Genomic DNA, 15,949 nt, shown 5'->3' on the forward strand with positions numbered 1-15,949 from the left:
TAGAAAAAATTCTTATATTCCTAAAAGTGCTTCTTAAAGCAAATACATTTGTACTATCAACTATCAGACAGGGTGAGCACATCTCTTTTTCCTAGAAATCAAACTGGATAAATACTAATAAAAATGATGTAACACTGTCATGGTTTTGTGAATAGTCTTTGAGTTTGTTTTCTCACTTCTTTCTCTCAGAATAATCCTCCCTCAATCCCCAGTCACATCCAATGCTATGCAAAATCAAGGGCATTTATGCCAGTTTAGGGGTATCTTGATTTGGTCTGTGGATGAGTTTTGAAAAAAATAAACCTTTACAGGAAATGAAAGCATTGTACTGCAAAGGTTGTCTGCATTTGCAAGTGTTCACCCAGCCCTCTGAAAATGTCTCTTAATTATACAACAGAGCTGAACATTTGTAGAGGTTAGTGCTTCCACACAAGTTATCCTCAAATAAACTGTCTTTTCCCAAGCTTCACTTTCAATTCATCTAACCAAAGAATGCCTTAATCAATTCTGGAATTTTCCAAACAGTTCTGCAACACAAAAAACCAGTGAATTATCAATGTTTGAATGAATTCTCAAATACTCTGGTACTAAAATCTGTGTTCAAGAATTACTTAGCTAGTTAGCACACTTGTTAAAATTAAAAACTAATCGTAAATAATATAAACAAGGGATATACCACTATTATATTTCCATGAAAGATGAACAATGTATAGTTAGATCCAGCTGAATGAATCAACACAAGAGTAGAAAAAAAAAAAGATTGTTAGAGGGGAGGAAGCATTTAATCTGCTCTTGCAACTTACTATATACTTGCAAGAGATCTGTCTTCCCAAATGTTCTCAATGTGAAAAGTCCAGATACATAAAAGGCATGAAATTTAATCCAATGTATGGATCATGTTACCTTTTGTTTAGGGCCATTCATCCTGAAGCCACTTCCATCTGACCTGAGAAACAAATCCCCTAGAAACAATCCTACTAGAAAAAGCTTGTTCCCTATCCCAGCATTCAGTAAGGAGGCTTTAAGAGAGAAAATGCTACTGTTAAGACTAGCATCAGTTAACCAAGGACTTGTTGAAAAATTGATTTAGAAGGATGTGACATATTTACTTGGCTATCTTGGTAAGTTTAATCATATAATTTTTCTGTGTGTGTGTGGCATATTTCTGCACTTTTTAATGGTGTATTTTCTTTAAAAATATTTTGCTGCTGAGAGATTCTACTCATGAAAGTAACACATAAATACCCATAAAGAAATTTGTAAGTCTTGCCTTATTTAAAACAAAGCTTGCTAAACTGAAAAGCAAAAAATGGTTATATTTTTAATATAAGATTTACATGAAAAGATGTATTTAAACTTTTCTACTTCTGGAACAGATCACTGTTCACATGAATATCTGGAAACTTTATGCCAAGTTGCAAAATTCTGCCTGGAGAAGAGAGGATTACCAAAAATAATTTTAAAAAAATTATTAAAAAATAAAAAGGAAATGATAATCCCTGGCCAAACAACAATCAGTGAGACATGATTACACTTCATAAAATAAAAGTTTTGAAATATTAAAAATCGAGAATAGCAAATCTCAGAGCAATGGTATGCAATCTTTTCATTCAAAAGGGGAAAATATTAGTAATTTCTCATTATTATCATTCTGCTATATATTAAATGGGATTTTTAATAAGCATATGTGTTAATTAGCTCTTATCCATTAAAGAGAAATTAATAGATGCTAATATATTCCTGGCTATTCTCTATAGTTGTGAAAGAAGCCATTTCTATCATAAAGATATGCTATTTCTCTCTGTAAGAATCTGAATGATCATCTTCTAATGTCTGAAGATTTTGTAAAAAGCAATATTTTGAACCAGCAAACTTGATAAAATAATTTCTTTCTATCCACTTTGTAAATCAATCTGATGAAGCTATATAATCAGATTTTAAAAACCATATTAAATGCATTATATTCAATAATTCAAGACAGAAGTCAATATAGTTTGAATAAACTAATTCTAATAAACGAAATTTCCCCAAATAAGCTAGCAATCATGAACAGATTTAAGATTCCTCTTAGCAAAGAAGCTAAATTAAAGAGATTGAATTCATAATCTTCATTGTTACTTGAAATGTCAGTTCAGTTTTAGGAAGACTAAACATCAAAATATGTTAAAACAGTCTCATGAATCAAAGAACTAAGATTATTTATGGATTAATCAACAGATAAGTTTCTAATATAAGTAATTTTCTTCATTATTTGATTACAAGATATACATAAAGTTTACTACAAAGTACTTTTCAGGCTGAAAAGAAAGCAAGAGCGATGAGACATACCTTACCTGAGTGTTCAATTTGTATTTGCTTAAGAATTCAGCAAGAAATTAGTATTTGTACATAAAGAATTTTGCAACAAGTCCTGAGAGCTAGTGACTTTATTTTTATCCCACATACAGCAGTGCTACAATCTCATTTATCGATGGGGGAGTGGCAACTGGAAATCAGGCGGCTGCAGTACCAGATGAGCAGAGTTTCTAAACACAGTTACTCTTTACCATCTAATTAGTTCTACTGACTGATGCTGACACTGCTTGCACACTCAAAGTTAGCAGCTGTTCAAACAGCTTGCCAAAATTGGGTCTTGAACCTGTTGAAACCTGTATTTAAGCAGGATGCAATGCGAAGGTAATGGTTTCTGTACTTGTGCATATATCTACATTGCTTTGTTTGGATATTTTTTCCATTTGCATATTTTCCCATTTAAAAATGTACATGGCAAGTTTGTAAGAGCTGTTTGTGATCATGTTTCCTAGGTACGCATAGATATAAATCTTCGTGCTGCAAATTAAGAATGCAACAACCAAGCTCTGATTATTCTCCAGACCTGGTCAAAGAAACCTGCGCCAGAGTGGAACTTCGAGATAGGGAAGATGATCTCCGTACGGAAAATGCTGCTTTGTCTGGAAGCAGCAGCCCAGAAGTTGTCTTCAGTTCCTGTGAAATGCAGACAGTACCAGTCTGTATGGCCACCACCTTGCCTCCAGGCGACTACATTCTCAGACGAGGTTACACAGGGTCTTCACTTCTGAGGCTTCCTACAGAGGAGTGCATTGGGATCCACCATGCGCCTTTCCAGTTCGACCGCCATGCTCGGGCCAGAATTTCCACTTCTCCTACTTTAAGGCGTCTAAGGATGGCCTCTGCCTCACAAGCACTGACACTTCAGGACTGTTCTGACACAGCTCAGCTGGGGAATCAAAAGGAATACACTGGCTCTCTCCACCACATTTGTAAGAGTCCACCTCGGTGCATTACAATTTCCTCCTTGTCGCTGCCCTCTTGTGTCCATGCAAAATTGTTGTCATCCAAAGCCAAGTCTGAGCCAACTACAGCAGCTCCAGAGTCTGATGTACCCAGATCAAAGCTTCCAAGCCAAGAGGATCCTCTCAGCAATGGCAGTTCCAAGGAGCCACCCAGAAACTCTTGGAGAGCCAACTCCGCTACGCTTCCTAAGAGACTCCCCTGCCCAAGCCCTACACTTTGGGTGGGTGTCGAGGTAAGAGGAATAGGGGGATGCAACCCCTATTTCAGTCTTCCGTATTCAGTGTTGGTTCATCGTGGCCCAGTGCACAAATAAAACCTCAGTTCTTAACCTGAACTGCAGCTTGGGCCATGATCCTTTAAAACAGCAGACCGACTTCTACACTTAACAGGAAGGGAGATTTTTCTTTCCAAGTCACCAAGAGACAGCAGCTCCAGCCTTGTCCCTTGGTGACCAGGTTACCCTAGTCCACTCCTGTACATGGCCACTCCTTCCCACCTCTGTCTACTGACCCTGGTAGGCCAGTACAACTGTTGGTGGGGATATGGAAGAACAAGACTAAGTGATTTATCCTGTTTAGGATTGGGTTTTAGAAGACTATTTTCTATCAACCCATTCTTTAACCCTTCAGCAGGATTACTCCTAAGACAGGGAAGTTGTCTATTCTGTTTTACTGAATGGGATTAGTAACCCTAATAAAACCAAGAATTAAGTTGGTTGAGTCAAATTTAACGTCTGCTACTACCAAAGGAAGAGGTATCATCCCCTTAATTTATTTCCACTTACCTAGCTCTGCCACTCACAGGCACCCCTCCCTTCCTATGTCCAGCTCCATAAACAAAGAAACATTTGTGCAATCTCTTCTGAAAAAAAGAAACCCTGGTCCAGAGAGCATAAGCATCAGTAAAGAGAAATAAACAAGGGAGGAGCAAACCCTGTGTCTTTCAAGGGCAGGAAACTACCATTCAGCTCTACAGAGGGACAAAAGGAGAGGCTTTTTGTACAAGCCAGGTTTGCTACTACATCTGCTCTCAAAGACCTTCCCTTATGTGCAGAGGCAGTTAAATTCACACACATGCTTGACTCTGTCCCTATGCAAACTGGCTACACACATTTTACCAAGGGTGGATGGTGTCAAAGAGATGTAGAGTTCTTCACTAACTGGTTAGTTTTGCACAACAAATCAAAAGCTATTTTCCCCCCCCCCCGCCCAACCCCCTTCAAATATAGAAAACATTCTGGATATCAAATGAGTTCTCCTTGCTCCACAACAGTGAATTAGTCAGCCTATGCCCAAGCCTATTCCACTATCATTAGTACATTTCCCTTTACAAATGAGTTCTTTTTTCACAAAAAATCAGAATTGCTTGCTTGCTTTCTGACCAAGTAACTAAGAATATCTCACTTTCTTTTAGGAGAGCGGACTGCCCATGCAAAGGTATGCACATATTTGCTTTATATGATTCTAAGCTTGACACTCCTACATTTTTAATGAATTTACTTCACTCTAAGGCAAAACTGAACATTGAGTCATGTATACATAACTCAACCTTAATTTGTAGATTTGCTATGTGAAATGCCTGTCACCAGCTCCCTAAATTTTTTAATGAGATTTTCTTTCTCCCTAGCATGTTTAGCTACATTTCATGCAAATATTTCATCCGGATCATCGGGGAGCTTTGCACTAGGAACTAACTGCCAAAAGGTCTGGTTGTTTGGCTTAGCAGCATCAAATTTCAGCTTGAAGAATGTGAAATATCTCAATCTTGAGTGACATTCTTCAAAAGTTTGTGTAAGGGAGAAGGAAGTAAAGGAGCTAGCAGAACAGCTCAATATTGTTCTCATACATGAGCGAAGCAGATCTAGGACTGCTACTGGACAGGGGGATTGTTATACCTACAAACTAAGAAGAGTATATAGAAGACATGGATTTTATAAGTTAGTGCCAACAAGACAGAGCGTTGCATACTATAGACCTGTGCAATGAACTGGATCAAGGTCTTACAAACAATTATCAGAAAGTAAAAGCTCTATTAGAAATTATTGTGATTATGATATGTTTCTTTAAGATGTTCAAATGTTTACAAAAGGGAAAGAAAGTTTTATTTTCTCTTCACACAACAAGGAAGCAGGAGATAGTACCTCCCTTAATAACCACTCCTCTCTAATTGATGGAGTAGCGCTCACTTTACTGCATGATCCCCTCAAGGATGTTTGCGACTGTGTGGTTTGGAGCAGACTGATATAGTCTAGGAGCCTTTACACAATGCAGTTCCCTACATGATATTCAAGAGATGCATGCATGCATCTGAAATTACATGTTCACTGTAGAAGAGGCCTCCTAGATGTTCTGAATTGCCGCAGTTTCCAACCCACTCTTTAGCATTTTGAATTAACAAAGGAGATGGAGAGAGAAGGGGAGGGAAAGATCTTTTCATCTGGGTGTGACAACAAGTGATCTGTACCTTTTGTGGGAAGAGTCTGCTCTGATCCAACTCAAAACAGGAATACATAAACATATCTCACTGTCAGTGTGAAGATTTGCATGATGCGTAACAAACTTCAGAGGAGAAATTTAAGATATTGAACACAGATGGTTAAACAGGAGAACACTGAACATTTAGTGTACACACCTCTTGGTGCTGCTCACCTATAGTGGCTTCAGAGGGAAGTCATTATATGCCAGCTAGAATACTGGCTTTGGATTTCTATCCAGACATCTTTTAAAAATCAAGAAATCACAATCCAAGAATTTTTCCATAGGCACCAGCAGGAAGGTTGTCAAAAGGTGGTTCAGATGATGTATTATGAATTCTATCTAGATCACTATTAGAATGTGCAAAAATGTATTTTAAAAGCACCAGTTTCTGCTTTAATTGTTTCTTGTCAAGTTTAATTTGGTCCAAGGTCTGGGTTAAGCCTGTATTCAGCTCCTCCTTTACTAAGATCATTAGCCTAACTCCTTAACAGCTAATCCCTTCTTCTCACAGCCAGAAAAACTGTTGAAATGTCAGATTATTCTCTCCATCTAGAAGCACATTAGGACAGTTGGCAACCCTTCTCCAAGACTGACTTACATATTGTCCTGGGTAAAATCATACCTCTGTCCTTCAGTTTTAATGAACATCTCTTCTCCCTGCTCCCAGGCTGTACTTTCAAATAAACTTCATTAATGCTCCCATGCTCATTTTAAACAGCCTTCCCACACACAGTCCTCAGTCAAGAATGCCAGCACATCTCTGTCAGCATGGCAACTTGCTGAGCTGATGCTGATTAAAGAGAACCATCCAAAATTAATAAAGGGCAAGAGGGCCAGCACAGAGAGAGGTGTATGTGGTGGAGAGAAGGTGCTAAACCAACACTGCCACGGAAGAAAAAATTATTAAAACAAAACCTCGAGTTTACTCTGAGCTCATTTTCTGCTTGCACTATTCAGCATTATCAGAGACTGGGTGGAAAACTGCATTGCACTATTTCCTACAGCAAATCAGCTAATGAAGAGTCTTTGCAGTAACTGCCAAGACAGCTCATATTCAATGCCTTGAAGGAGCTGGGCTCATCTATCTTGAAGTAATCCTACTCCTCTTTTATTGTTTCACAGAGCTGTAAAGTGTCACGACACCACAGAATCACAGAGTAGGTAAGGTTGGAAAGAACCACGGTGAGTTGTCTGGTACAACCTCCCTGCTCAAGCAGGGTCATCCTGAGCACATTGCACAGGATTGCGTCCATTATACTAAACCTAATTCCTTATGCAATCCTATAAATATTTTACTCTTGACAATAGGTCATTTTCCATGCTAACTTTTTGAATCAGGGAGTCCAAATACCCTCCCTGAGTGGGTTGGGTAACAGTGTGACCACCTGGCAGCTATTTCAGTACCGTGACCATCCTATCATATTTACCTTAGTAACCTCTTCTGTTGCTTTTTATTCACATCTAGTGGATATTGCTTTAAGTAATATATCTGCTATTTAAGTAAGGTGATCTATATAGATGTCTGTTCCCTAGGATAGCTAGTTAGGCTAAGGTTATGGACATATGAAGATACTTTCCATGCCTTAGAAGTAACTATATATACAGGATATTTATTTTGCCAGACCATGACATGCTTCAATGTCTCTAATAATTTTCCATAACTTTGCCATGCAAATCTATGACATTATCATGTTTCAAAAAACACGTGGATTTTAAGGAGGAATTATTGCAGCTGATATCTCTTCAGATGCCTGAGTTTGTCCCTAAAGCACAAGCATTTCTTTCACTCCATCACTGGATTCCTCTGCTCCCAGTAAGTAAAAGAAACAAAAACTAAAGGAAAAAGCAAAGCTACAGAGTCTGAAGGCATGAGAAGATGCTAAAATATTGCAGACTTAAAGCTTAGTAAATTTTATTACAGAGCACTTCAGTAATTTAATTTCTCCAGAAAAAACAACAGAAGCATCTGATGTATCTAATACGTCTACAGGCATGAGGCCAGGAAACCACAGATACCTGTACTTTCATCTCTGAAGCATGAGTGTGTAATTTAGGCGTGCAAGCCATGAATCAGCCCAGGCTTGTCAGATTGCAAAGGTATACTGTGGACAGACACCCAAATGATCTTGCCATGCCCCCACATTTCACAGGCTTGTGCACCCATGTGAAGAGCTTGTTTAGCCATATGTGTGCCTGAAGTTCAAGGCCTTTTTGATCTGAGTAAATAATGTCATTTAACTCAGTTACAGTGAAACTGTGTTTCCATTATTAGCCTTCATAAGCCACTAGCCTGCAGCTTCAAATATATTGTAAAAATAGTAGTAGGCTAGATGCTTTAAAAATCAAAAATACACTGGCAAAATTTTACTGTGAAGCCAAGCTGAAATAAATCTCCTGAATTTCCTAGTACAGTAATAACATTTGAGAATTTTTCTTGTACTATATTGCAGCACCTGACTAGTATAATAGCCCAGCTGCCCAAGAGATTGCATCATGGAATCAGTAGAGGTTTCAGTAGCATCTTAACACAATCATTACAAACACTGAAAATTTGCACTGGATAGCACTCAGTGCACGTCTCAGGAAGGTACTCTTGCAAGGAGTACTCCTCTCCCTTGCACTGGTGTGGGCTTGCAGACAGCCAAGAAACAGACCCCCCACCCATTAAAGCTCTCAAAGCACATGCTGAGGGTTCAATTTAATGAGAAACCACAGAGTTTCATTGTAGATCCTAAAGCCAAATAAATAGATCCTATGTTCCCCATTCAGTAGGACTAGCAGAAAAAGTTTCAAAGAACTCCTGAATTGCACATTGTAACCTCTTCAACACATAGTTTTTAAGCTCTGATATGTCCATGGTTCAGGTGTTAAAGTCCCAGGCCTGGCCCTCCTGATAGCCTCTCCATTGTTAGCTGCAGTTTTCATCTATACCATTCAATTGTTTAGCTAAGGCAATTGCAAGCAGTGTCACTGTCAGGCCATAAAAAAGGTACAATCTCCATGTCTTACTATACATATCAAATCCTAGTTGTCTACCTCAGAGCTCATCTGTCAGTTGATAAGTTGTCAAGTAACTATTCATGCACTTAAGGGAAAAAATATACCAGCCAGGCTTCACATCAAGTGTGGCAAATGGCTGGATATTCAGAGTAAGGTAACTGCCTAGACAAAAAAAGATCTCATTAAGAATCATGCTTAGCTGACCAAAAAATACCATGCACAATAACTGGTGCCTGAAAAATAGAATTTTTATATATGTACATGCACTTTGTGCCTCCTCCCTACTGAATTACTGACCCTTTGAGCCCTAATGCAGTCTTCATGTACCAGTCAAGTGAAGGCAGCACAACAATAGCTGCAGACACCGGTCCCTTTGCAGCATATGCTAACACAATTCATGAGGTATCAGTGCGAGTTATTAGCAAAATCCAAAAAGGTTTTTAATATGCACCAACAGTTTCTGTATGTGAAAGCAAGCAGCCTCTAGCACAAACACGCTGTTGGATACAAAATGCCTGTGTCATTTTTCTTGATGAATCGAGATCCTGGACAATGCTCTCCGTTAGGAACAACAATAGTTGGAAAGAGACATTTGTTTTCGATCAGTAGGGCCACTGAGTCATATTACATTCAAAATATTTGAAACAGCAGAAAAAAATGCCAAAAATATTTAGAAAGAAAATATCACAAACTAGCCAAAAGGTTAAATACTTTTTTAAAAACCCAACATTTTGACTGTTTCACTAGCATGCTGTCTTTTCTTGAAATCACCTGAGTTACAGGAAGGTTAAAAGTAACAACAAGTCACATATCAGCTAAAAACAGGATTTAACTGCTCCTTTGGACTCCACTGCCAAAAGGTAGATTCTAAAATCCCCACTCAGTCTTTGTCTAACCTCAGAAGAGACGAGGAATTTTCCATATTTAAATGCTCTAATTACTTATTATCATGAGGCAAGACATGACCATAAGAACCTTTATCTCAGCAACAATGTGGAGTTGGAAAGACAATTAGATATTTGCTGTCAGTCACTGAAATTCTCTACTTGTTGTTCTTTTAACACTTATGTCATAGTTATTGTGATTTGGTTTTTTAGCTGATTCCCTCCCGTATCAGCAAGGATCCCTTCAGAAGTTTCCTCTGCAGCTGCAAGCAGACAGAGATGACGTGTGTTGTTGTTGCATCTCACAGATCAGCCGAGCGCAGGCGTAGCTCCCTGGTAGTGAGTCTGCCGGGACTCGAGGTGTTCCCTGGAGACCTCCTGGTGTCAGACAGTGCCATGGACTACCTGCCCTACTCATCCTTCCTGCTCAGTGCAGGTCAGACACGGAGTGGGGTTTGCTCCTCTGAGCCCAGCAGAAGCCAGGACTGGAACATGCGTGTGTGTGGGATGGGAGGGATGTATACAATGAGGACATGAGGTGGTGCAGATTCTGTGCGGCATCCTGTCACCCCACACTAAAGTGATTGCATTGCAAATTTTTAAACTCCTCCTTTTATTTTTCCTGTTTTTTCCCCCTCCATTTTACTGTTGAATGCAAAATCCAAGTAGATGACAGGGTAGGACACAGATCGCATTGCTCCTCCACAGGCTAGAAGCAACCAGTGCGCTGGTCAGGATCTCCATCTGCAAGCAGCTGAGTTACAATTTCCTACCTCCACAGCTTCAAGCAGAGAGAAAAGTGGCCCATGCTGCCCTTTGCAGTAGTGTTCTCATCACAAGGGTAGGAGACCCAACTCATGGCTAGAGGTTGCTCACAAGACCTTCCAAAACTGAAATGCAGACCTGCAAGCAATTTCCACAAATTGCTATTGTAAAATAAAGTATAGTGTGTGGTGTGATTGACAGAGACCAAAGATCCTGGTGGCCAGAGATCAAAAGTTTCTCTAAAAGCCAAGGTCACAGCCAGCATTTCCATGACAGCAAATAAGCCAGCCATTCCCAGAATGGCCAAGACCTTCAAAATCCAGAAACACAAAGTTTTGACTGTGATTCCCAGTCACACACCTGAAGATAGGTGCCACATGAAAACCTTCTCAGATTTCTTGCTGAACACAGTCATTCCTCACAACTCATCAGTGCATTCCTAAACCTAGATCCCCAGCTCTCCCTGTGCCTCACCAAGGTCCACAAATTACAGTCAGCCTCACTGTGCCAGCCCCATGACAGATCCAAAGCTTAGGGCCTGTAGGATTGTTTATTAACTGCAGATTTAAACACCTGCATAACTCCAAGTTGTCCTAATGAGAAGGCATAGACTAATTCTTGCTTTAAAACATCTTCAAGAATTGGCTTGAGGTATGATGATTTTCCCATGTAAAGAATTGGCAATCACATACTAATCACCTGCAACAAGTAGGAGCGTTTAGCTTCATCCAAGGTCTCATCAGAGACAGTCATCATTCTTGATGGGAGGAACGCAACAAGCTTCATGGGTTTTAAATCTGATGCACAAACTGCCTAAACTCAAGTATTAAATATGAGCCAAGTAGAGTATAGTCTATCAAGCTTCATATAAAAATGAATATATCAATAATATAAATAACATTTTTCTTTTTATCTGTTTCCTTACTGATAACATTTGTTTTACCCATTAGAGTCCAAAAAGTCAAGGTGGCCATTTGCCAAAAGAGGAGCTGTGAGTATTTTTACCATTTTGTTTTTCCTTGCACTGATTTTGCCTTTTCCCACAACTAACCTGGGTAAAAATAGCTTCTTTACTTTCTTGCCCTTGGAGAAAGGCAGCCAGCAGGTGAGCTGAACTCAGAGGTCTCAGGCCTCCCTATGGCTGCTTGGTCATTGATCTGCAATGAAGGTTGGGTGGCTCCAGTGCAGCCATTGCATGTGATGAACATGAAAACACAGTGCCATCGCTCCCCATCCCTGTGGGTGGCGGCAGAAGAGGTGTCCTTGGCACCAGGAGGGCAGAGTGGGAAGGGCAATGAGAGCAGGGGCTCTCTTACAGGGTGTTCAGGGGTGGCAACAGGCCCAGCTCAGCTCCCCAGGGTAAGGAAGCACAAGGTGGACAAGTCAGTTGCATTGTTGCTCTGACCATCCTGTATCCTCTATTTTCTGCATGCCGTAGAGCTTTGGAGAATGTGACAAACTCCCACTCACACGGAAGGGATCTAAGCTTTACCTATAAAAGTAGCTTTCCAGGACACTTTCTTAGGGGTGTCTTGATAATTTTTCCTCCCTAAACATGTAAGTAAGACCAGTCCCTTCCCAGTATTTTTTGCATTTTATCAAAGAATAATTTGTGCATACGAAACAAATGCAAGTACTCAGACTCTTATGTACAAGAGTTCCCTCTTCCTACAGCATTTGAAGGAGCATGACCTAAAGCTGAGGACTTTTAAATTAATCAAAATACTTGAAATCTGCAACAAAAAGCATTTGATATTAGACAAAAGTGATTTCTGAGACTATTAAATGCCATAAAATTTAAATCATGAAGATTCATTTGCTGGTACACTGGTTCAGTGTCCCCATTTATAACTGCATTATTTTTTCTGCTCCACTTCCATCTATGTTTCAAAATTAAGAGCTGAACTTAAACTCTAAGTTTCAAATGTTATAATCAAACACGTATTTCAAAATTGGCTTGAGTTCATTGCCTGAAGTTCAGACAATAGAAATCCATGAAGCAGGAATATACTGTTCCAGAGAACAGATAAAACTTAGGCAAATACCTTATAAGTCTGTGCCCACAGCATTAAATTAGAGTTCATAAATAATGTTTAAATTTTTTTACATGGCCTGCAAAAACAAAGCCAAAACAAAAGCAATTGTTTTTATTTCATGGTCACTCACACAAACTCCTGCTGCTCTTTTAGCTTTCTGAAAGCTCATTTTACAGACACTACTCTGCAGCTGACCAAAGGAGCTTTTTGAATACGTAGCTCAAAAACTTAAAAATAAATAAATAAATACATAAATTTGTATACCTCTGAGAGGATGATGCTAAAGGAAGCAAAACATTTCATTTGTTCTGTCTTCTAAGGGTAGCCTGTTGCCATACCAATGATTTGCCCTGTCAAAGACTAGTGTATTACATAAATATGATCTTACACATCCAAGCCTAAGGCATCTACACACCCCACCCACAGCTACAAAGAAACTGCCATCACTGCCTTGTCTCTGTGCAGAAGAGCCTGGAAATATAAAGAAATCATTCGTTTAAGGGCAAACTCCTTACAGATTTGGGCAAGGCTATACAGCTCGGTAAACTTCTTAACAGTCTTTAAAACACTGTACGAATCAGGGGTGTTTTTTTTCATTCAGCAGGGTAAAGACAAACAGAAGCAAGCATCTGATCTGGAAAATTGTCTTTCAACTGTTAAGATCATAGACTGCTGCACATATGAATTTTTCTGCTTTAAGGTAACAAAATACTCAGTATACCGTATCAAGGATACTTAAAGATGGGAGGAGGAGTTTTGTGTTCTTTATAAGCTAACATTTTTCAGTTCATTAATCTGGGTATGAGACCTTTCTGTTCAATTAATGCATAATATATGGTATATTTTTGTCATTTGAAATGGAGGGGTAAGGAGGAAACTGAGGGTCAGAGTAAGTTAGCAAAGGCCCTTAAAAACATTGGGATTTTGCCAGGGTTCCAGACTGCCCTAGATCAGGGAAGTACCACCTTCAGAAAAAGGTCTCAAGGCAACCCTCTCAGCAGCACCTACAGGTCTGGGGAAAGAAACTACACCATCAGAAAGATGTCAAATGGAACACAGCAACCCCATTGCTGCCTTAGGGCTGCGTTCAGAGGCAGCCACACGAAGGTCAGTGCCAACACCAAGGTTTGGCTGTAAAAGAGCCACCAAAGCCTGTCTGCCAGACAAACTAGGCTTCTGGCCCTTAGCCACCTAACACCACCCCCTCTCTGAAGAAAACCTTCTGCTTCTCACAGCAGGCTGTTATCTGCAGCTCCCCACAGACAGATGCTGAGAGCTCCTGTCAGTGCCTAACTTATGTACGAACATCTGACTTTGGAGCAGGTCCATAATGTGACAGTGGCCACCCTAGGACTAAACAAAACAATTTACAAGTAACTATAAAGACCTAGTCCTTTGGTACCTTGATTTTATCATCCAGAAAATAAGAAGCTATCATCCAGCCAATAGCAGCACAACAGATGAAATTCCTTAGCATTTGTAAGCTGCCCACTAATTTTTGATGCAACATACCTAAACAGAGACTATCATATTTTGTTGCCTTCAAATTCAGTGTGTTCATATTATTAGCATATTAGAGGAAAATGTCAGGTTTTAAAATATTTTAAAGGAATTTTTAAGCTTTCAGAAGACAAATCACTAATACTGGCAGGTGAGATTTTACCCAGGAAATGGGACATCGATTCTTTTCATAAGGTCTGAAGCAACTGATGAAACAATTGGTGGTTTTCTTTCTTCTTCAATCAATAGAGTAAATCTTGGCACGAATTTATAAATGAGCAACAGACTGAGCAGAAAGATGTCAACAGCCGGCTAGAAGTGAAAAAAGAAGCAGCAGTGTGGGAACTTTTCACAAGTGAATGCACTTACTTTCTGGATCATTTGTTGGTTCTCAAGATGGTAACGTCAGATTTCACTTCGCAAAAATAATGAAGCATTATTTGTTCTCCTGTGATGGACACAAAGCCACCTGAAACCTCTCATTAGAGGTCTTTGGGGGAATGACATAAGCACCTGGTTGTTCCTCTCATCTGGCCTGCTCATCCCGTTTCCATAGTTCCCCCCTTTTCTGTCTTTATGATGGTATCTCTTCTTCCAAACATCACTTTCCAGTGATGCAATCTAGTGCTTTGCAATTACCATCTGACTGCAGAGCTTTCCAGGATATTCAACTGATATTCCACTAGTCCTCTCACAAACACTGTACCAAAGCCATGCTCCACCTGATGATTTCTGTACTGGACTATTCCAATTGAATATTTCTGTACTGCAAGTGTGCAACATTATATTCATCATTTAACTTCTTATAGAGCTGTGGTTAGATTATCCTGACTGGAGCATGAAAACCTCAGAATTCAGCAGACCTGTAGTTTAATGTTACATGAAAACAAGCATACTAAAAACAACTCCTCTCCCAAAAACTATATTATCTCCAACAGAGTGAATTTTAAGAGCTTGAAATATGGACAGGAATATTACACACTGTTACAAGAATAGCTGTGGTATTTATATTCACCACACATCAAATGTTAATATATCCATTTAAAAGGATGGAAGGTTCCATAAACATTTTCTTATCATTTTTCTCTTACTTGGCACAGACAATTTCTGATTTTTTATTAAGTCAAAGAAAAGAGATTTGTGAAAAATATTCCATGTTGCTGAAAAGTTAGCCTGGACAATACAAGAACTTCTGCAAAGTAGAGGAAAAAAAATAGAGGAGTGGGCTGAATTCCTCCTTGGCGGGACAGAACAGGAAGGGACAGAAAACAGGATGACAGGACCAGCTATTGATCCAAGGCAGAAGAAGAGCACCTTTCCTTCTATACACTTAGTTTACAAATCTGAAAAGATTAGAAAGTGGTGAATACTGGGAAGGATGACGATAACAGCAGTCATGCAAGCTCCTTATGAGTCTGATGTAGGAACCCACAGACAAGCCTTAGCCAGCCTGTGTGACCTATGAATGATGAGCTATTCGGTCCATGACAGCTTCCCAACCTCTGCTGCTAAAGAAAGAACCCACTGCATTTGGGTAACCAGTTTTAAAGATACCTCCTTACTTCCAAATACAGAAATATTTCACTGATTTTAATGAATTGCCACAGGGACCTTTAAGACCACCATAAATCCCCTTTAAGCTCTCAGGTCAACCTGGTCATGGCAACTAAAGAATTATACAAGGCTAAGCAAACACTCTCACTAGCTATTTAGTCCTGGCATCCGGATGACAAGTTTTTTCATTAATGCTTTATATGCATGAACAACAAAAAAAAATTCTACTCAGTAACCTATAAATTTTAAGCCTTTTTTAGATTTAGGTCAGATTCAGTACAGCTCAATCAGCTTAAAAAATATAAAATCTGAAACAGCCAATAAATAAACATGCAGTTTTCACTCAATACAGGTTAATAAAATAACCCAAAGAGATTAAAAACCTCCACAGGACCTCTACTTACCTTAATCCAGGAAT

At 39.3% G+C, this 15,949-nt stretch overlaps 1 protein-coding gene across 1 annotated transcript in view; it reads left to right on the top strand.

Moving 5' to 3' along the window:
- Positions 1-971: 971 nt before the first annotated feature.
- PLEKHG7 (pleckstrin homology and RhoGEF domain containing G7) overlaps positions 972-15,949 on the top strand; it is a 32,749-nt gene continuing 17,771 nt past the window's right edge. Inside the window, exons 1-8 of the mRNA XM_042025433.1 lie at positions 972-1,121; positions 2,805-3,547; positions 4,729-4,751; positions 6,915-6,953; positions 9,985-10,112; positions 11,392-11,432; positions 13,079-13,177; positions 14,227-14,376. Coding sequence (XP_041881367.1) covers positions 2,843-3,547; positions 4,729-4,751; positions 6,915-6,953; positions 9,985-10,112; positions 11,392-11,432; positions 13,079-13,177; positions 14,227-14,376 — 1,185 coding nt within the window. The 5' untranslated portion in view covers positions 972-1,121; positions 2,805-2,842. The remainder of the gene's footprint in view (positions 1,122-2,804; positions 3,548-4,728; positions 4,752-6,914; positions 6,954-9,984; positions 10,113-11,391; positions 11,433-13,078; positions 13,178-14,226; positions 14,377-15,949) is intronic.

The sequence above is a fragment of the Corvus kubaryi genome, unplaced genomic scaffold (genome assembly GCF_017639235.1).
Source record: "Corvus kubaryi isolate FWS band 111438036 unplaced genomic scaffold, C.kubaryi_AGA036_p1.0 129, whole genome shotgun sequence".
Taxonomy (NCBI): domain Eukaryota; kingdom Metazoa; phylum Chordata; class Aves; order Passeriformes; family Corvidae; genus Corvus; species Corvus kubaryi.